Here is a 22,371-nt window from a genome sequence, read left to right on the forward strand (position 1 = left end):
GCATAAAGAGTTTCTCTCAAATATCTCTAAACATTTTTCCATCCCAATTGGTCTCCGATGGATGGTGTCCCAATTTGGAGATTGATTTGTAAATTCAGAGATGTCATCAAAAGTAAGTTCTCGTATCTTATCTTTAAAAGCATGCTTTGAATCTATTTAGAATTTTGATTCTAAAATTTTGCCAATGTATCGGTATTTTAAGATTTCCAAATTAATTTGAGAAACGATTTTTTAAATTATTCCACTGCCATAAGACTTTTATCCCTTCATATATATATATATATATATACATGATATTAATTCAGATTGGGTTGGGTTGAACTGAATTTTTCAACCCACCAACCAGAGACCTAACCCAACTCAAAAAAATTAAAATTTTTTAACCCAATCCAACCTATATTTTAACCTAACCCAACCCAACCCATATTTTAATCTAACCCAACTAAACCCTTATAATATAGGTTGGGTAGTTAGGGTTATTCAGGTTCAATCCATATTCTTACACCCCTATTATCCAAGGCCATAGTATTTTGTTTGCTCTACAATATGAATTTATTGTTTTCTTGTTATTAAATGAAATCTTCGCATTTTTCTTTCACTCTTTCTAATTTCTTCTTCTTTATGCTTTCTTTCTTGCATTTGCAAATTAAACAAAAAAGTCCAAACCTTTTCATAGACAATATTCATAAGAATGAAGATGTTTGTAATTCCAGTTATACCCTTCAGACCTTAATATACACTATGGAATCTGAAAAGGAAAATGACGATGAAGATGATGTGGGAACATCCTCAGAACTGTTAAGAATGGTAGAAGAAGAAGATAGGTCCTAGGTCCTTATTAAGAACCAGTTGAAGTAATCAATTTTGGTTCTCAAGAGGAAACAAGAGAGGTAAAAATTGACACATCATTGACTAGTGAAACTTGAAAAAAAATGATAATTTGTTACGTGAGTGGTCAGTTATTTTTCCTTGGAGTTATCGGGATATAATAGGATTAAATACGGATGTTGTAGTACACCGTGTTCTTTTGAAACCATAATGCAACCTAGTGAGACTAAAGCTATGTAACATGAAGCCTGATATATTGATATAAATAAAGGAGAAAGTAGATAAGCAAATTGAAGCAAGATTCCTCACAACCTCCAAATATCCTGAATGGGTGGCAAACATTGTTCCAGTGCCTAAAAAAGACGAAAATGTGAGAATGTGTGGATTATAGAGATTTAAATCGAGCCAATCTAAAAGACAACTTCTATTTACCTTATATCGACATGTTGGTGGATAATATTGCATGATACTCAACTTTCTCCTTCATGGATGATTTTTTGGGATATAATAAAATTAAAATGGTTGAAGAAGATAGAGAAAAAATGGCATTTCCTTTGGTGAACACTCTACTACAAAGTACTGGCTTTTGGTTTGAAAAATGTTGAGGCAACATATCAGCGAGCAACAGCTACACTTTTTCATAATATGATGCATAAGGAAATAAAGTTGTATGTTGATGATATGATTACAAAATCCAAGGCAGGTGAAGATCATACAGCCATACTCCAAAATTTATTTGATCGGTTAAGAAATTATCAATTGAAATTAAATGGAAAATTACCAAAAATAGGCTAAAAATGGAGTAGAAATGAGTTTTAGGATTGATTTTGAAAAAGTAGAGATTTAGGACAAATTTGGAGTGAAATGTCCTAAATACACAATTTAATTTCCCCCTTTCCTTTTCTTCTCTTCAACCTGAAAACAAAACAACATTTAAAAAAAAAAGTAAACTTCAACTCTCCCGCTTTTGAACTCTCTCGCTTCCACACTTCGAGTTTAACTTTGATGCCTCTGGTGAACGTCTCTTCCATCCATTTCTTCTCCACCGCTCTCTGTTTTTAGTTTCAACTTCAACTCTGGTGAACGCTTCTCCACTCCTTTCTGATTTTAACTTCGTTTTCATCGGACCTCTCCATTTCTTCTCAACTCCTCTCCGTTGGCAGTGTCGTATCCATCCTCTTTGAAGTCAAGTGAGTAATAAAATCTGAGTTTTTTTTTATATATATAAATCATTCTTGTTTAAGTTGTCTGCTGAGATATATGAGATGTTTGTTGGACACATTTTAGATATACCATTAAATTTATAGAGAAGAAATGCATATGTCCTACATGCACACACATATAGAGAGCGTGGAAACATGAATTCTGTTTTTAGGAAGAAGAACCATATTGGATGAAGAATCATTTCCACCCACCACAAACTGTAATAATAGATAATTGGATTAATAATCCATTATATTTGTGCATGCTACAAATATATATATATATATATATATATATATATATTACAATTATATATATATATATATATATATATATATATATATATATGTATGTATGTATGTATACATACCTTGGAGTTTAGAACATGAATTCCAGCATATTTGGTATCCCATCTAAACTCAGCAAAGGTACTAGTAGAACATTGTTGAAAGACATTATTATTTTTAGAGTTAATCACATTAATATAATCAAAAGTTGCATTGTTGTTCTCTACTTTGTTGATGTTTTTAGTGATATAGTTCCAATAAAATACAATCTTTGTTGCCTTGTATAACCAAGCAGCTCCCCATATTAATTCGTCCTATGTCAAACCAGTTTATTTAGGATTCATTTGTTAGAGAGAATTTGAAAACAAATGATTTAATGAGTTTTGTTCCTAAACATAAGAATTGTAGGCTTTCCTCCTACTATTAATAATTTTAGTAAAGGTGTTACAATATATGTTTAGGAGTGCAAGCAATTTGATTTAGTAAGCCTCTTATGAACTTGTCAACCTCCTATCACATGTTTATTTAGCATGCCCTTTCACATATTTATTGCTATGGTAAGCCTCTTATGAACTTGTCAACCCCTCCCTAGCAATCATTTTAGTAAAGATGTTACAATATATGTTTATTGGGCTTTAATGTTTTATCTCGCACGTATTAAAATTTCAATAGGAGTTTCAAAATGAGATTGCTACACTTCTTAAACCGTTTAGAATGGTTCTATGCATGTTTAGCAAGTTTATTAGAATGTTTTAATGTTTTATCTTGCACGTATCATAGGAGTTTCAAAATAAGATTGCTACCCTTCCTAAACCGTTTAGAATGGTCCTATGTATGTTTATCAAGTTTATTGAGCCATAATGTTTTATCTCACACCTATCTTGCATGTATCTCGCAACTACCAAAATTTCATTAGGAGTTTCAAAATGAGATTGCTACCCTTCCTAAACTGTTTATAATGGTCATATGCATGTTTTGCTAGTTTATTGGGCTTTAATGTTTTCTCTCGCACCTATCTCGCACTTATCCAAATTTGAATGTATACATGTTTAATAAGTCTCTTATGCAATTATATTTTATTTGTTTCGTTTTTGTTGAGGCTTCAGTATGACTTCGATATCAACTGACGGACCCATGTAAAAGATTGATCCTTCTCATCATGTTCATGCTTTAGTAAGCTCTTTATCTCATTTAGAAAATATTACGCGTAATTGAAACCAAATCAGTAACCTTATTTGGAAATACAAAGTTTAGCCACTTTTTGGATCTTAATATCGTCTTTATTGGGCCACTCATCCACTACTTATTACTAAGGGAGGTGGAAGATGAAGGGAAGGATTATATCAGTTTCATGATAGGGAGAATTCTGTGTACTTTTGGTAGAAGAGAGTTTAACATCATAACGGGTCTATGAAGTTCTCCAACAAAATCTATTCAATTGGTTGGGAATAGTAGGTTGTTGGACAAGTTCTTCGAAGAAAAAAAAGTCTATTTATGTAAATGACTTAGATGACACATTTATGGAATACGAGGAGGATGACGATGACATAGTTAAAAATTAGCTTTAGTATACTTTATAGAGCTGTCATTGTTAGGAAAAGATAGGCTGACTTTGTGGACCAAACATTATTTAGGATTGCAGATGATTGGAACACATTTGACAATTATGATTGGGGAGGGTTAGTTTTTGGACACATGTTTTGTGCCTTAGAACGAGCCTTGGATATGCAACATGCCAAGGGAAAGAAGAAGTCAACTAAGACAAAATATACTATCATGGGATTTTCGCATGCATTACAGGTGTGTTACTTACTACTTGAAACTTATGCACATATTTATATATACATATATCTCGAAACACTTGCTAAACTTGTTTTGTCGAATATGGAATAGGTTTGGGCATATGAGTCTATACCAACCATTACTAGAAACTTTTCACTGGAAAAAATCCAAGGAATTTTTCAGAGACTTGTTCATGTGTCGTCGGTGGTTGGCGAATGAGGTAAGGCCTTTTCTTATTATTTCTATTATTATAATGTTTTCTTTACAGGTTTAGAGTTAATCTACATTCAATGTTTTCTTTTGTTTCTATTAGCATTTGGATGCACTCTTTCTTCTCATTCGCTTCAAGATTAAGACAACCATGATACTTTCTGCTAAAAACTTCACAACTATACACACACTCTTCATGGTTTGTATTCGCAAGCATACTTTATGTTATGAATTTGCTTTTGATATTTGTCTTCTTGTCTTATTGTATTTTGGTCTGACATAAATACATATACATGTGTATTTTTTTCTTTGCAGCGACTATTAGTTGCGAAGTGGCCCGAATAGCAAGAATGTATTAAAGAGAATCGACCGTTTGACTGGAAGGAGGAGTATCGGTTGGTAGACTATGTTGTCGGATCAAAACAAAACTTTCAAGATCCTTGGACAAGTGTTGATTACATTTACTCTTCATTCAATATCCATATCAATCATTAGGTTCTATTATGCTTGGACTTGGTAAGTTGTCAAGTCAAGGTATGGGATTCTCTTGAGTCGCTTACGAGTGTCGAAGAGATGAGAAGCATGTTAATGTCGATTCGAGAGATGGTGCCAAATTTACTAGATACTACTAGATTCTTTGCTAGGAGAGGTGGATCATCAACACACAAGGAACCTTGGCCACTTGTCATTGTTGACTCCATTCCACTGCAACACAACAATAGTGATTGTGGTGTATTTACCATCAAGTATTTTGAATACGAAGCTTCTGGTTTAGATGTAACTACATTAAGTCAAGAAAACATGTCCTACTTTAGAAAACAATTGACATTTCAATTATGGACCAACACTCCTATGTTTTGACTTTTAGTTGCAAAATTTGAAGGAATTTTATATCATATATGTTGCGAACTATGTACATAAATCGATTGATGTAAAGGAATGAGTACCATTGTTATTTTATGGTCTGAAAATTTTATTTTATTCTTTTGGAAAACTTTTCAAGTGTGTAGTATGTACAATCCCATAAATATCATTTGAGATGTGGTTATCTTGCATTTTGATAATATGAAAACTACACAAGTGATTTGTTTTTTGTAGGAGCTACTGCTATGGATTCTGGAAGAAAAGCTTTAGAGCTTCTAAGTTTGGTTAGAGAAAGAAATGGAACCAGCCATAATTCGCCTATTTCCCTGAAGATCATCAAGTACCACATATATTTAAGCTTAATTTGGATGTTTGTTTGTTCTTTCTAGGCGTTGTTTGATAATTAATTTAGCTTTTGATATTGCATTGCAGGAGGTTAAAGTTAATTTAGCTGAGTTTTGGTTGAATCTGAACTGAGTTCGAATCTGAAAAAGATTTCCAAGCAATGGATGTTGGAATTGTCTTTCAAACGGATTCTCGTGTGGATGTTAATGATGTTTTTTAGTAAAAATGTAATCAACGAGGGGATCATGAAATTCAAAGGTTATGTAATTGAAAGTAAGATCATTCAATGGAGAATAAATTTGATTGTATTCATGGATTTCTAATAAGAACTTGTCATGGTCAAGTTGACAATTATCATCAATGATAGACATGAATTCTTCTTTTAAAAAAAAAAATATTATTGTCATCAAATTTATTAACAAATTCTGTGTGGGTTTTTTAGAAATCAAATCATGATAGACATCATTGTCAACAAATTCATCGAGGGATTCATTGTAGATTTCATTAAAATCAAAATCAATTGAAGATGTATCAATCTTAGCAAAGTTATGATAACCATCATTGTTAACAAATTCATTCATAATCAAATCTTCATGTGATAAAGTCTTATGGTCCTGATTATCTAGAGAATTGTCAATCATGTCATTAAAGTTAACAAAATTCTCATGAGAGTTCAAATGAACAAGATCATCATTAAATCCTTCTAAAATCTCAAATTTTAAAATAGGTGCAAATTTAAAGTCAAAATCCAAAGCTAGTTCATCAAATATACCCATGTCATTTTCAGGATGTTTCTCATCATCAAGTTTAGAAACTATTTCTATAAAGTTTGTGTCAAGATTACTTTCAATGTCAATGCCTATGGAAAAATGCTCATCACTAATGTTAATGTTTCTTCTTAGATCATGCTCATTACTAAATGCAAAATCATTGTCTAAAGCATGTTGTTCATGTGTTTCAACATTATCACCAAAGCATGCTCATCATTTATACTAGTAACAAAGCCAAGGAAGATAGAGAGATCATCGTCACTAGGGTCGTTCTTAGCAGCTTCAATTTCAACATGTTCTAAAGTTGCTTGATCAACAATCTCATTGAAATTACCATGCTTTTCTAGTGTCTCTAATGATTCTAAGGTATCAAATGCACTTAATGAAACATGATCACTAGAAGGGTTTACGTCATCTTTATCATTGAAAATTTTTCTACTTTCTAAAGTAACATCGTTCTCATATGCATGGGCAAAAAGTTCATCATTTTCTTCTGTTTCATGAATGTTTGTTGCTAATTGATCGAGCTTATTTTCAATCTCAGATATGGATGCTTTCATGGTTTCTAAGTCATTATTCACGGCTCTAGTTGGACTAAGGGTTTGTTCATTCAACTTAGCTAAGTCATTTCTCATGCTTCCAGTTAAACTAACAGTGTATTCACTCAACTTAGCTAAATTCTTCTCAAAATCAGTTTCAAAACTATCTAAGCTATAAGCAATTCCTGAGATTAATTCTTCTAAATATGTACCTTGTGATGGTGATGAGGGAGAAGAAGTGTATCCAGAGTTGTGAGCGTTGTAACCTCCCATGACACTTACCTCTTTATACATTAGACATTGATTATTTTGGTGGTCTTGGAAGCCATATATTCCACAAGAGACATCTTTGGGAATCTCTTGCACAAGAGAAGTAAAAAGTTTAGTTAGAAAATTAACTTGAAAATTTAGGGAATCTTGTTCCATTCTAAGGTTCAAATGATTCTCTAAGGTATGTTCTTAAAGGTTCTCTAAGAATGGTACAAAAATTCTAGATCTGAGATTCTAAATTTAATGAATTAACTTGATTTTTCTTTGTTTTTTTCTTAGTCTTCTTTCATGCAAGGTTGTGTCTTCTTCATATTCTAGTCTAGGTGCATTGGACAACTTAGTCATGCATTAAAGAAAGCAAAGAAAAAGAAAATATCATGCATTTTTTTTATAACATAGAAAGATTAAAGATCTAATATGCTTTTCTAAAATTACTAATAAATATTGCAAGCAAAGATTCAAGAAATAGTATGTCGTGCCACTCCCCGGCAACGGCGCCATTTTTGACAAGGCGGGAATTGACATGCAAGAAGCAAAAACAATTATGCAAAGAGTAGGTAAGGTCGTTATCAACTAAGGGTACTTACCTAAACGCCTTGACGAAAATTTATTTATAGTTTACCCTTGATTTTACCAAGCAAGCAAGGGTGTCGAACCCAAGGGAGTGATCAATTTTTCCTTGAATGAAATGCTTGGAAATATAGAGATTAGTAACAAAAGGAAGATAAAAGTATTGAAAACAAATTGCGGAAGTTGTACGAGGGAATGAGAAGGGGAGTTTGGTATGCAAAACAACTCACAAAAGAGGGAGATACTAGATATTGAATACCAAGGTGGTAAGTGAGGAATGGGCTTAGGCTTACCTCAAATCTTATCATTGAATCAAAGAAGGTAAGGAAATGGAATTATGCATAGCTTAAAAGAGAATTTGATTCAAGATTTCCTTGCAAGATCAAATTGCTTGATCTCCGAAGGAATTCTTGAATCAAAATTCAAAAACAAGTAAAGAATTTCAAAGGGTTTAGTTTGATCAATTGCAATTTTAACTAAACCCATTATTCTTTTCTTTAAAAGAAAACAAAAAATGGATCAACAACAACTTTATATTCAAGGAATCAAAGAGAAATTAATTTGTGCACAAAAAAGTATGCAATTTAATTCTAAGAATTATCAAAAAACAATTGAAATCCAAAAGAGGCATTATACAATTCTAAAATTGGGAGATAAAATGAAGAATCATGGAAATTTTGTATATAAGCAAGCAAAACAACTAATCTTGCATTAATTGAAATATTAGGGGTAAATTGCTTACAATATTGAACAAAAAAAAAATCATAAAATCAAGAATCAAGATTACAAAATTTAATAAAATCGAATTAAACATCCAACTCTTGATGCAATTTATTGATGGTTCTCTTGCAAGCTACAGAATGCCTACATCTCCATCGCAAACCTTATATATTATTTCTATTTCACCTGCCCTTGTAGAAGATCAACACCTAAAAATCCAACATACGTTTTTCCACACTTCCATGGCAAATGAATAATATTTCTAGCTATAGAATTCAACACCTAAAAAACTAGCATATGCTTTTATACACTTCCATGGCAAACCAACAAAAAAAATTGTTGCAGACTTGCTAACTATAAAATGTCTACTACTCCATGGCAAACCAATAATATTTCTATTTCACCTCAATGCACAATATCCAACACCCAATATACCAACACATTTTTCCACAATTCCATATAGCACTACAACAAATACACATCATCCAACACCCTTTCAACATCCAACATCCACACTTTCATATCCAACATTCAACACCTAATATACCAACACACTTTTCAACACTTCCATATACATTTCAATATCAATAAACACATTAAATGTGACTACTATAAGTGAAAACTCAAAATCTAAAAATAATATGTAAGATCATGATATATTTAAAAACAAAAGTATGTGTACAACAAGCTCCTCCACTAACTAAAGTATATGTACAAGCTAAAACTAAAGTATGTACAACAAATACACATTTTCCACACTTCCATATAGTACTACAACAAAATACACACTGTAGTAAAAAACTACAACACAACACCTACTTCAAAAAGTAGAAAGCTACAAGCAGAAAAAACCCAAAAGTAAAGTATGTACAACAACTAGTTGCTTCACAAACTAAAGTCAACTAGTAACTTATATATTACAAAAAAAAAAAAAATGTAAAATTTTACACAAATTGGGTAACAAAATTGCCCATTTGGTTTGGATCTTGTTAATCTCCTATTGTCAATATGCATTTTTGGTATTGAACTACACAGAAAGAAAGCTACGAAAAGAATGAGTTTAAACCATTTATTTAATTGTAACGTCTTAAAAGTGAAAATAGAAACTTACAAGGCTAATGATGGGAGTACTAGAATTATACACTATTTCATGTATATATTTTTGTACATAATACCCACACCCTACAAAATTCAATTGACGAGGGCATTGCATGTATATAATTTGGATACAAATTATTCTTATGTTTCATTGAAAATAATTATGTGTTAATGCAAATTACCTTTACAGGTTTCCATTTTGGAATTGACTGATAATGTCGTAAATCGTGCTTAGTTTGGCATCTACGTATATTTGGAAACATTAGAATTAGAAGACAATAAAGTGAAATAAGAAGTAAATTGTAAGTATACTTAGATATTTATGACTCCATAAATGTCTTCGTTAACTTTACTTCGAAGAGAGTCTAAGACATAAACACAATTATCTCGAAGATCGATGACATGCAACATCCAACGAAAACTACAATAAATATCATCAATGTGAGTATACATTTAACCTCAATGAAAAAAAAATGTGTTCCTCTTATTTATTTACCCAGTATTATAAAGAATTAGAACTATATGTACCAAGGTAGCCGCTTCTAACTGGTTGGCTAAATTTCTGAATTAAAGATCACAATCCTTGATATGTGACGTAAATTTTGATTGGTCAATAACAAAAAACTTTCTTCCACAGTCATATTCATCCCAAAGATATCTAAGTAAAAGCAACCTTAGTTAAAAAGGAACAAAATAACTATAGCGATAGTATTTGATATAAAGATGAGTAAAAGATGTCTACTTACATAATGTATGCTAGTATGCATATATAACCTATTTCTACCATGCCGTAATAATGGAGCAAGTCCTCACGAGCTTCATAAACGATTTTTTTTACCAAATATTAGCTTGTTCATTGGGATGCGAACCATATCTACATCCTTCATACTGTTCACGACAAGTCCATTTAAGAGCTTAATAGTTCCATTAACATCCGTGTACTTTGAAGAATACACAACATCCTTCGAAGTTCAATGTTCCTACCACAAACAAAGCTCTAAATTTAAAGTACAACTACAAATAATATCAAAACTTCAATAGTGAAAGAAAAACTTACTAGTTTGTCATGAATAAAAAAACAAGCCGACAAGACCATTCAATAATGTTACCCAACACTTTATTTAAAGTCTCTTTCTTGCCCTTCACCGGAATAGGTATACTAAAATTTCCTCCCGTAAGCAAGTCCACCAAAACTTTAACATTGGGATCATCATTGTTATCATCAAATACGGTGGCTATTGCAACGATATTATTAATTGCGCCTATAGCTAATTTGCATGGTGTTCCCTTTACAAGTATTAAAAGCATCGTTAAGAACAATTGAGCTTATAACATTAAAATTTGAAAACTGACAACAGAGTTAATTATCTCCACTCCTTCATTGCTAGGTGTGTTGCCCAACTCCTCATTGGCATTGAGATCTATGCTAACAATTTTGATGGACGATCTCGAGTGATTAAGACTCTTCTTGTAACTTTTGCTTCTTGAGTCATCTTCTTTATGACATATTTCAACTTCAGGACTTATCATTTTCTCTTTCCCTTTCACTATTTTGAAATATTGTGATTGAGAGACAAAACCACCCACGCCTCTGACACGTCCACCGTACTCCTTAGAGCCCAATACTTTAGTCAATATGTCCTCATCTTTATGTGTTGCGACTAATGCATCCTATAAAACAATACAAGTATTTTCATCATCAACTAAGTTAACAAAAGATTATATATTATATATAAGTAAATCATAAGTAAACTTACAATCCGAGAGACACAATCTCGAGTAGCATCATCAAAATAATCATTGTTATTATTTCCTTTCCATGCTTCTTTCCAAAGAGTTGAACGATAGGAAACATCACACGTCATATTCTGTAACCAAATATATATACTTATATAGAATAACATATTAAGATAAATTATTTTATTCAATTAGAAAGACTCACTATTTCGTTGACAAGATTCACATATCCCTTACGAGCAACGTGATGATTGTATACACATTTTGACCTCCTTTCCCTTTGAATACGACTATAATCCTGTAGAAAGCATTAGTTTGTAGTTACATACCAAAAAAATATTAAAGTTAACATGCAATTATATTTATTTACCTCTCATTCTTTAGTTAATCTAGCATCTATAAAGGAGTCCCAATCTTCTTGATTAACATGAGAATAAATTTTAGGAGGAAACTGCAAGCGTTATGGTTGATCCTTAAACAAAAAGTATATACTTCTGAGTGAATGTGGTTTTAAAAGTTCGGTACTTTCTTGATGCAGACATTAGGATAGGATGTTTAGCATTAGGATGTAACTCAAACGACATCTAGACGAGAAAAAAAAACTTATTTAGACTTAAGGAAATCAAACTACATTGTATGAAAAACATAATTATAGAATCCATATCGATATACAATCATAGATTTTATCTTTCAACTCATTCAAAACTTGTTTCCAAGATTTGTATGTGAGAGGATGTTGTCGAATGCACACACCAATGTAAATTTACAGTTTCGTAGAAGTGACTCTTATAGGTTGCCCGTGTTCATTAAATTGAATGGGCAACCATTGCCCATAATTTCTTACTGATGCCAACTTTGACATAGTTGTTGGGCCACGTGGCACGAATGATCTATTTCTTACTTCGAGAATCATTTGCCTTTCATCCTCACTGCTAATATGTGAATTCTCCATCTATGAATCTGCAAAAAACATATATACATTAGTAAGCAAAGTAATGACAACATAGAAATTACAAACTCTAAACATAAATCTATATAAAGAAAAGTAAATGACATACCTTAATAAAAAAATTTATCACAATCAGTACTTATCAACCCATCTACCCTCACAATCATGTCTAATATATGATGAAGTTGTATCATCAATCATGTGGTTTTAAACTCTAGAAGCATATCTCTTATTTCATCTTCAAAGAAATGTTCTTCAATAGTTCTTTGTGGAGATGTTAAATCCACTGATCATTTAGGATTTGAAGAATCATTCACATAGAATACTTGTTTTGCTTAGGAGGCTAAAATAAATGGGTCTGATTTATGCCCAATATGTTTTCAAATCCACAATGGTAAACCCAAGTTCGTCCACTTTGACCCCATTTCTACTATTAACTCAATCACACTTAAATAAAACAAAATATAATCAATGGTAATCAATCTCCCATGTCTCTTGTATTATGCCATAAAATGTCATATCTGACATGACAGGGTTTTTGTCTTTAGAACTAGACACTTGCATTGTAGTGAATATTAAACTAACTTCACTATTTTGAACTCTCCTAATATCATCATGCCTTTTTGTGTGATAGTAATAACCATTGATCATGTAACCAGAATAAGTGGCCACATCTGGAGAAGGTTCGTGAGCTATCCATCTCAAGGAAGGTGTGATGGAATTTTTTGGAACTTTGAGAGCAAGGGCAACCTACAAAATATAATGGATCTGATTAGTTTAGGTCCAAAATAAACATGAAAGTGTATGGTTCTAGTGATTACCCTTGTGGACAAACACTAACTGAATGTGCAATTATGTTCTTTTTTAATCCATTTTTTAGTTCTAGATTTACCAGAGTTAAAGCTTACGCAAACTCTCCATATGTTGTCTGTCATAAATGACAGTTATTAAGTAATTACACAACCAACTTAAGTAATATGAGAATAGATAGGGTTTAAAATGTACTCGATGTATGGTAGAACATCATTTACATTATGAATAATGTAAAGATGAGCTTGATATAACTACTCCTTACTCGGTCTGATAAAAGAAGAATCTAATAATGGTCTATCCACTTTTAAATTCGCTTTTATTACAAATGAGTTTAGTCCAATAGAACCAACCCAGATATAAATTTAGCACAAAACTCTGTAGCCTCTTCAACAATATAATTTTCTCTCATACATCCTTCTGGTCGATTTCTGTTTCGCACATAAGTTTTAATGATGGTGGAAAATACTTCTCTAATAGGCATAGAGTGACAACTACATCTTCCTACATTCCTTTTAATTGTGATGAATCAATTGTCTTCTTACACATAGCATTAAAGAAGAAGCATAGTCGGACAATTACAAGTCTTACATGTTTCAGTAAAATACCACAAATTGTCTCAGGTAGCAACTATTGCATAAGAACGTGATGGTTATGAGATTTGTCCATAGAGTTCCAAATCTGTGAGTGACACTAAACTTTGAATGTTTGATGAAAAGCCTTTAGGTACTTTAAGTTCAAATAGTGTCTTACAAAAACTCATTTTCTCTGCTCGAGATAATATATAGCATGTTGGGATCTTTTTCTCCTCTACTTAATTTTATCTTTTGTTTTACAAAGAATATCAAGCAATGTGCCAATGAGATTTGCACACACATTTTTTTCAATGTGTATCACGTCTAAACAATGTCGAACATCAATGTACTTCCAATATTCTAATTAAAAAAATTAACTTCTTCCAGTAAGTACTCGAAGAACTCGCTTTACTATTCTTTTCCTTCATAGTTTCTTATCAAATGAATATTTGTACTTACTTGTTTGTACAAGAATTTCGTTCCCACTCAATAGTTCTGGAGCAGATCCTAATTCTTGTGCACCATTGAAAACTTTTTTCTGTTTCCTATGTGAATGATGACGTGGTAGAAACTTACGAGGTTTAATCATATGCCATCTTTCTTCCTTTTAGCAAATAAACGGATGAAGTATTCTCCCCACAAATTGGACATGCATGATATCCTTTGACCATACAAACACACAAGTTCCATATGCAAGAAAATATTAATGGGCCATAATAAAATAGCTTTGAACATGAAACATTGATCTAGATATACATCGTAACATTCCACTCCATCATGCCAAATTTTTTTCAAATCATCAACTAACGGAGCTAAATAAATATCTATTTCATTTATCGGTTGTTTGAAACCAGATATTAGTGCAATCAACATAAACAAAATTTGCTTCATACATAACCATGGAGGTAGGTTCTATGTCACTAACATCACTGGCCAACAGCTATATCTACTACTAAGATCTCCATGCGTATTGACCCCATCTATGGAAAGAGTAAGACGTAGATTTCTAGGTTCTAACCCAAACTCTGGACACAAATTGTCTATTTTTTTTCACTATAATGCATCTTTGAGATGTTGTAATAAACCATTCATTTCTGTTTTTCTGGCATTTCATGTCAATAATATTGATGTTTCTGTGCTTTGAAACATTTATTTCTCTTTTTCTGGCATGTCATGGCTTTCACCGGAACATTCTTAACCTCCTTCAAATTCTTTGGAACCTTCCATCTTGACATACCATAAGAGGGGCATACATTTGCATTAGAGAGTTCTTTCCTAAACAAACAACAATCATTCCTACATGCATGAATCTTCTCGTACTTCATTCCAAGAGTACACAAATTTTTTTTTGCTTCATAGGTCGTAGGGATTTCATTAGGAGTAGATACGATGTCACAAATTAATTATAACAACTCAGTGAAACTCTTATCACTCCATCCAAATTTAGCTTGTATAACTTTACCAAGGTAGACATCTTGGTAAATTTTTTACAATTAGAATATAATGGTTTCTTGGCATCATCTAGTAGTTCCTCAAAATTTTCTGACTTGTCATCAAAATAATTGTGTGCAACCCCAAACATTCCAATTGTGTCATCAACATCATCCTTATCAATTTATTCTCTTGCACTACTAAAGAGACTTTCATTGTTTCTCTTCATTGGTAGTGATTCACCATGAAAAATCTATACTTAATAACTTTGATCGATGTCGTTAAAAAAAAAAAGTGATCTCTAATTGTATTCACTTAAAAAGTCTTTGCATTTACGCACTCTAAACAAGAACAAGTCATAACATTCGACGTCTTTGAATGTTTCAACCCATTTTTAATAAACATCTCAACTCCAAAAGCATAATCAGTTGACATTCTATTCTTTTTCATCCATGACTTATCCATATTATATAAGGATGCAACTTAATCTACAAAAAAAAGTATAAAAAAATACACAACAAGGAGTAATTAAGTAATCAAACTTGTGAACTTAACTATAATCAACAATAATAACTAAAAAGTTATAATCAATGAAAATTTTTATATACACCCGAACAACAAAACAATTAAAATAAAGCAAGACTATTGAAAAAGCACATATGAAAAAGAAATTAAATTCTTACCCACTTCCAAAAGCGTACTAACAAGTTCTATATACACCCAAACAAACTAAAAGTTCTATATACACTCAAATAACTATAAAACTCACGATCTTATCACTCAATCAACTACCAATCAAATCTCAAATTAAAACCATCCACAAAAACCAAACACAAAATTCTAACTATCATTATGACATATAACTCCAATTAAATGAAGCAATTAGTTTGGTTTTCTTTTACCAAAAATTTGAGATGGGTTAAAAAATCCTCCCGCACGCCTAAATACGAACAACATATACCAAGTACCAACTATATCTACAGATTAAAAGACCAAATCAACAACTATAAAAGAAACTCTAATTAAATACAAAAAGTGCATATGCACTCATCTACATGAGTATATATATTCTCATCGCACAATCAATTGAAATATCTCAAAAAATATATATTATATTCCAAGATTTTGTAATTAAGCACAAACCAATTCAATAATTACAAATCAAAATTTCAAAGATAAATACAAGAAATGGATAAACAAATAAATAAAAGTATGAATTTAATTTTCAAGGATTATGAATCATTACCTCTCCTTAGGCTTATCTAAGAATCTCTTAAGCAACTTCTTCCTTGCAATTGAAAGATTTGTCGAGAAAACAATACAAATTAGCATAGAATGTCAAAGTAAACAAAACCATTCAAAGTAATATACATAAAAGGTATAAGAGTTTAAAATTTTTAAAAGCTACAAACTAATGGGTTCACGGGTTTCTCACCAAATGGGTATCTCATCGAATATGGGTATCTCATCGAATCTGGGTATCTTATCGAATCTGGGTATCTCACTGACACACTTCACCGGAGAGAAAAATATTTCTGATGATGGTGGTGAGAGTTGGGCACGAACAGACTGTGCACGATGGTGGTGAAAGTTGGGCAAGAACGTGGATGAAGGTTTTCAATGGTGGTGGCGAGCACAACATGAAAGAGATGAGGGTTCTGACGTTGGGGAAGAGTCGAGCGTGAAAGAGACAAGGGTTTCGACTTAGTGGTGACGAGAAGATCGTGAAAAATATGAGGATAGTGGCGAGGGTTGGGCACGAGCTGAGTACGACAGACGTTGTGGTGGTGGCAACAACGACTGTTTGGAGAAGAGAAGGAAGAGTAGTGTGAGATTTTGAGAAATGAAGAAGAAAAATCGTGAAGGAACGGGATGATTTGGAAAAAGTAAGAGATGTTTTTTTTAAAAAAAATTAAAAATAATAATAACTAATAAATTAAAAAGTAAAATGGGCATTAATGTCGTTTTTTAAAATGCAAATGATTAATATCGATTTTAAACCGACATTAAACCTTTTTTCATTAATGTTGGTTTAAAATCGACATTAATCATCCACATTTTAAAAAAACGACATCGTTGTCCATTTCTCACTTTTTTTACCTGACATTAAAGGCCATAATTCTTCTAGTGAATGAGGATTGTGAAGAAGCTTTCAATAAAATTAAGTAGTATTTGTAGAGCCACCTGTATTGATACCTCCATTTCCAAGGCAACCTTTAATCATATACTTGACAATATTATAAGGTTCTATGGATGGTCTAGGACAACATGATTTATGAGGGAAGAAAGAACATGTTATTTATTATTTGAGCAAAAACTTCACCCATTATGATTATAAATACTCAATGTTAGAGCAAACTTGTTGTGCTTTGGTATGGATTGCTCATCGTTTGAGGCAATATATGTTATACCATACAACATGACTTATTTAAGAAATGGATCCAATAAAATACACCTTTTAGAAATAGTCATTATCTGAGAGGATTGCAAAATGACAAGTTTTCCTGTTAGAATATGATATTTTCTATGTTACCCAAAAGGTAATAAAGGAAAGCACACTTGTTGATCATTTAACTACCCAACCAGTACCAGATTATGAGCCTATGAAAGTTGATTTTCCAGATGAAAACATATTTCTAGTTGAAAAGGATACTACAGATTATGAGACATGGACTATGTTGTTCGATGGTGCCTCAGATGAGTTAGGACATGGGATTGGAGTTGTACTAATTTCTCCATAAAGAAAAGTCTTCCTCGTAACAGCCAAGTTATGTTTTGAATGCACTCACAATATCGCTAAATATGAAGCTTACATTATGGGACTTCAAGCATGATGCAACATGAGTATTAAAAATTTGAAAGTTTTGGGTGACTCGATGCTAGTAATACATCAAGTCAAGGAAGAATGGGAAACAAGAGATGCTAAATTGTTGCCTCACAGCCAATACGTTACAAAACAATCTCAAAATTTTGAGAAAATTTCATTTGATCATGTTCATAGGGAGGACAATCGAATGGTAGGTGCATTAGCCACCCTAGCAATGATTTTTTATCTTAATATTGAGTGTGAACTTTAACCAATCCAAATTACAAAGCGAGATGCACCGGCATATTGCATGAATATTGAAAAGGATAATAAGCCATCAAGAAGTACATAAAGTGTAGAGAATATCCATATAGAGCTTTAAAGAATGACAACACACAATAAGAAGGTTGGCTATGAACTTTTTTTAAATGGTGAAGTTCTTCATAAAAGAAATTATGATATGATGCTCATTCGGTGTGTTGATGTAGAAGAAGCAAAACAAATTATAATAAAAATTCATGAAGGAATATGTGGAACACATACTAATGGACATATGATGGCTAGATAAATACTTAGATCTGATTATTATTAGACAGCAATGAAATCAGACTGCATAAAATTTGCAAGGGAATGTAAAAATTGTCAAATTTATATGGATAAGATCCATGCAGCAACATCTTTATTGCATGTCTTTTCAACACCCTAACCATTTTCTTTGTGGGGAATGGATGTTATTGGACTCATTCATCCTATAGGCTCAAATGGTCATCGTTTTATTCTTATGGCCTTTGATTAAGGATAATGCCAAGAACCTTAATAACAAAATTATGGATGAACTTTGTGAGCAATTTAAGATCAATCATAGAAATTCAACTTCATACTGCCCAAAGATGAATGAGGTCGTTGAGGCAGCCAACAAAAATATTAAAAGAATAATTGAGAAAATGACAACAACATACAAAGATTGGCATGAGATCTGTCGTTTTCGCTCCATGGATATCACACCTCAATTCGTACTTCAACAAGGGCAACACCATTTTCTTTGGTTTATGGTATGGAAGATGTCCTACCTTTAGAAGTTGAGATACCTTCATTGAGGGTTCTCATGGAAGCTAAGTTAGATGAAGCTGAATGGATATGATGTCGTTATGAGCAATTGTATTTCGTTGAAGAAAAACGATTGGCAGCATTAAGTCATGGAAAACTTTACCAAAGAAGACTAATGCAAGCATACAATAAAAATGTGCATCCTTGAAGCTTTCGAGAAGGAGATTTGGTGTTTAAAATGATACTTCCATTTCAAAAGAATCATCGAGGAAAATGGACTCCTAATAATGAATGTTCGTTCGTAGTGAAAAACAAACTTTTTCAGGAGGAGATTTGCTTTTAACGAATATGGATGACGTTGAGTTAAAAAATCAAGTGAATTTAGATTATGTTCGAAAATATTATGCATGAGGCATTTTCTTATAAGTTTTGTAGTGTTGAAAGAGGTCAAGGGTATTGCTAGAAAATTTACATTTAGTTCTTAGAATGTTATTTCCATATGTGTCAACTTTTCCTTACTTCCTCTCTTTGTACTCCTATTTCAAGCATCGTTGTTGTCTTGTCATTTGCTATTAATTATATTTATCAAACATTTGTATATTTGTCAATTCTTTCTTTTATCATTTCTAAAATGTCATCAAATTATAGTAAGCATTCTTTATCCATCAGTTTATTATTCTATTTGTTGTTAATTAACAAGGATTCAGTATAACTTATTGTATTTGCAAACCAAGTAAAAGCTATGATTTCTTTTGTTAAGAATTAAGGAAATATAGGTGTATCCAGACAAATTTCTCCATGATTGCAAATTGCCACAATTGGAAATCTACATCCTAAAAGGATTCACGTTTTGTGAATAGCAAGACTAAAATAACATTGAGTCTTTACAACATAGTGCAATCTTTCGCAGTTTTGTTCTATCCTATGACCATGGTGATAATTGTAAATAGGATTGGTAAAATGTAGTAGTGAGCTATTTAATTCTTTGAAAATCACAATATTTTATTTTCAAATTAACATAGTCCAAAAGTAGGATGAGTCCATTTTTTTTTTTATCAAACCTAGCCCTAAAGCTAAGGTTATTGATGATAGAACTAATTCATGCACAGCGGAAAAAGAATCGAATTTCTACCCTAATTGCCACAATTAACATGTAACCATAAACTAATCAAATTAGGGTTTTAAGAAGTATTACCTTTGAAGCTTTCAAAAGGTTTGATGTCTTCTTACCAATTCTACCCGAGACCACCACTAGTACTCAACTGCTATCCTCTAGACAAAGAACCGGGTTGTGGGACCCAATTTTGGTGTAGAAAGTAATGGAGATAAAATGAGATTGGAAGCTTTCTTTTTTCTTTTGTTGAGATTATGAAAATGATAAAAGAGGCAAAAGTCCTTCAACATTTGAAAACATCTCTATTTATAGCCTAATTACATGCAAAAATGCATGCAATTCAATTGCCAAATCTCAACACCTAATATTCCACTAACAATTAGTGGAACTTAGTGGGCTAGGTGTCTATATCTCATATAGCCACATATCCCACTAAGAGTTAGTGGGATTATCCAACAAAATGTTGGATTTTCCCACTAACTTAGTCCAAGGGTAAAATGGTCATTAGATTTTTCTAGTCAAAAGTCAATATTTTGACTTTTTACCATTTTGTCCGTCTTGACTAATTCCAACCTCCCCAGCATGAATCCGCATTCATTTTTCCAAAATTCAAATCACATTTGAATATAAGGCCGGTCAAAGTTTGACTTTTCAAAGTCAAAAGTCAACATTTTGACTTTTTACTATTTTTGACCAATTCCGAGCTTCTTAGTATGAATCCGCATTCATACTTATAGTATGTAGAACATAAAGCTCTATTTCTAATTAGAAGACCGACGACTATATCACTATATTTGTCGGTTTCCCTTTCTTCTCCCAATTCGAACAATTCGACTTATTTCATCACACTGTTCTAAGTTTAATCCATATGAGCTAGCAGAGGAACCTAATGGACCTATAGATCATGGGCTCCAACGATTCAAGATTAACTAGCTAAACTCTTTTTAAACCGAGTTAATCAACATTCGTTAACTAACGGGTCATTCCACTAAAGTCCCGTAGTTGCACTCCCCTCACTATAGATATATTTGTGTCCATTTGATAAAACCATAATCAGTAAGTTAATCCTTCACAGGTTGCTCGTAACCTTGGCTGGGTCAAAATACCGTTTTACCCCCAAGATTACATCTTGCTCCTTAAGTCCCACTAATCCACTATTGAACAATTGGTTTAAGGTTCAACCTATAAACTTAATCCCTCTCGGGCCAATGAGAGGGTGGGGCCCCTTGTTCAAGACTTGGATTCAGTGCTTAAGAGAGCAACCTATCTACTAACCCTAAAGCGGGTAGGAGTGAATTCCATCTTGTACCCTATGTTCCCAGCTATCCACCCGATCTTACCCCTGAAATGGGAGGCTTATTGGGCCAACGCTGATGAGCTGCCCTCACCTATGCAGATCTAAGGATAATCTCGTATGAACAGGAGTTCATAGTTAACTCAGGATTAAGACTAAGTTACCTAGGTCATCAATAATTGAGATAGTCAGTTTTAAACAGTAAACGGTGTTATAACGTAAAAATGACTAATTCATGGTTCAGTCTTATGTAAACATTTTACATAGGATGCCCCCACTTTCATGTCTCTACATGAACGATTAGGATCACCTCGTTTGTACTACAAAGTGGGCCGCATCCACAGTTTCTCTAAATAAGGCGCCCAACCTTTATTTCATATACTATAGACTATTTAGGCTATATACTCGAACTTGATCCACGTTTATGTTTACACATAAAGTTCAAGTTTATTCAAAAAATAGCCTTGGAACTTGATTTATTGGATTTAAGATTATAATATTTCATTTCTCAATAACAACTTTATTGAACAGAATATGATTTACAAACTACGAGTTTTAGGACAAAAAATTCCAACAATTGATGTCTTTTTCAATTTCATTAAATTGATCCCAGATCTGAAGTTGAGGTCAAAGCATGTCTATCTGATCCATTATTTATCAAACCTAGTCATAGAGCCCAGATTGATGACTTTTCAAATTTTGTTAAATCAAGCCCAAATATGAAGTTGAGGCTGAAGCCTGTCTATTAGGTCTTTTTTTTTTTTTTTTTTTATCAGACTAGTCCTTGAGCTAAGTATGATGTTTCAAATTTGATTAAATCGAGCCCAGATCTAAAGCTAAGGTCAAAGCTTGTCTATCAGGTATTTTCTTTTTTAATCAAACCTAGTCGTGGAGCTAAGGTTGATTTCATTTCAAATTTGGTTAAATTGAGCGGAGATCTGAAGCTAAAGATAAAACCTATCTATTAGGTCCATTATTTATCAAACCTAGCCTTTGAGCTAAGGTTGATATTATTCTCATTTGATTTTTTTCTCTAAAAATTAAAAAATATCGGTCCAAATACCTTATCTATTTCCTTTGTCTACCTTCACATATTTTTAGGATGGACAAAGGGGAGCAAGT

At 32.4% G+C, this 22,371-nt stretch overlaps 2 protein-coding genes and 1 long non-coding RNA gene across 15 annotated transcripts in view; 1 reads left to right on the forward strand and 2 right to left on the reverse strand.

Moving 5' to 3' along the window:
• Positions 1 to 5,880, forward strand: part of LOC101207447 — a 28,975-nt gene extending 23,095 nt beyond the window's left edge. For 7 of the 13 annotated variants that reach the window (XR_004218138.1, XR_004218140.1, XR_004218139.1 and 4 more), the window contains 5 exons: positions 3,425 to 4,118; positions 4,212 to 4,320; positions 4,414 to 4,509; positions 4,626 to 5,514; positions 5,607 to 5,880. Coding sequence is in view for 1 of the 13 variants with exons in the window: in XM_031888670.1 (XP_031744530.1) it covers positions 3,953 to 4,118; positions 4,212 to 4,319 (274 nt within the window). In the remaining 12 variants the exon portion in view is untranslated. Of the gene's footprint in view, positions 1 to 3,424; positions 4,119 to 4,211; positions 4,321 to 4,413; positions 4,510 to 4,625; positions 5,515 to 5,606 lie in introns of those variants that run through there. The other 6 variants (XR_004218143.1, XR_004218147.1, XR_004218144.1 and 3 more) reach the window with 4 other exon arrangements.
• A 4,876-nt stretch (positions 5,881 to 10,756) lies between these two features.
• LOC116405053 lies at positions 10,757 to 11,877 on the reverse strand. Its single transcript, XM_031888605.1, has 2 exons — positions 11,244 to 11,877; positions 10,757 to 11,157 (listed from the first exon to the last, which is right to left on the reverse strand). The coding sequence occupies exons 1-2, from the start codon at positions 11,388 to 11,390 to the stop codon at positions 10,813 to 10,815; spliced, it is 492 nt and encodes a 163-aa protein (XP_031744465.1). The 5' UTR covers positions 11,391 to 11,877; the 3' UTR covers positions 10,757 to 10,812.
• Positions 11,878 to 12,507: 630 nt separating this feature from the next.
• LOC116405054 lies at positions 12,508 to 16,852 on the reverse strand. The gene is made up of 3 exons (XR_004218109.1): positions 16,424 to 16,852; positions 16,235 to 16,276; positions 12,508 to 12,922 (listed from the first exon to the last, which is right to left on the reverse strand). It is a non-coding gene; the product is annotated as an uncharacterized LOC116405054 (long non-coding RNA).
• Between the last annotated feature and the right edge of the window lie 5,519 nt (positions 16,853 to 22,371).

Source organism: Cucumis sativus, chromosome 7, assembly GCF_000004075.3.
Source record: "Cucumis sativus cultivar 9930 chromosome 7, Cucumber_9930_V3, whole genome shotgun sequence".
NCBI lineage: Eukaryota > Viridiplantae > Streptophyta > Magnoliopsida > Cucurbitales > Cucurbitaceae > Cucumis > Cucumis sativus.

Coding starts and splice junctions, on each gene's coding strand:
- LOC116405053 (XM_031888605.1), bottom strand. CDS start 11,390: ATGTTATTCTATATAAGTATATATATTTGGTTACAGAATATGACGTGT. Junction 11,158..11,243: donor GAGATTGTGTCTCTCGGATT/GTAAGTTTACTT, acceptor ATTGTTTTATAG/GATGCATTAGTCGCAACACA.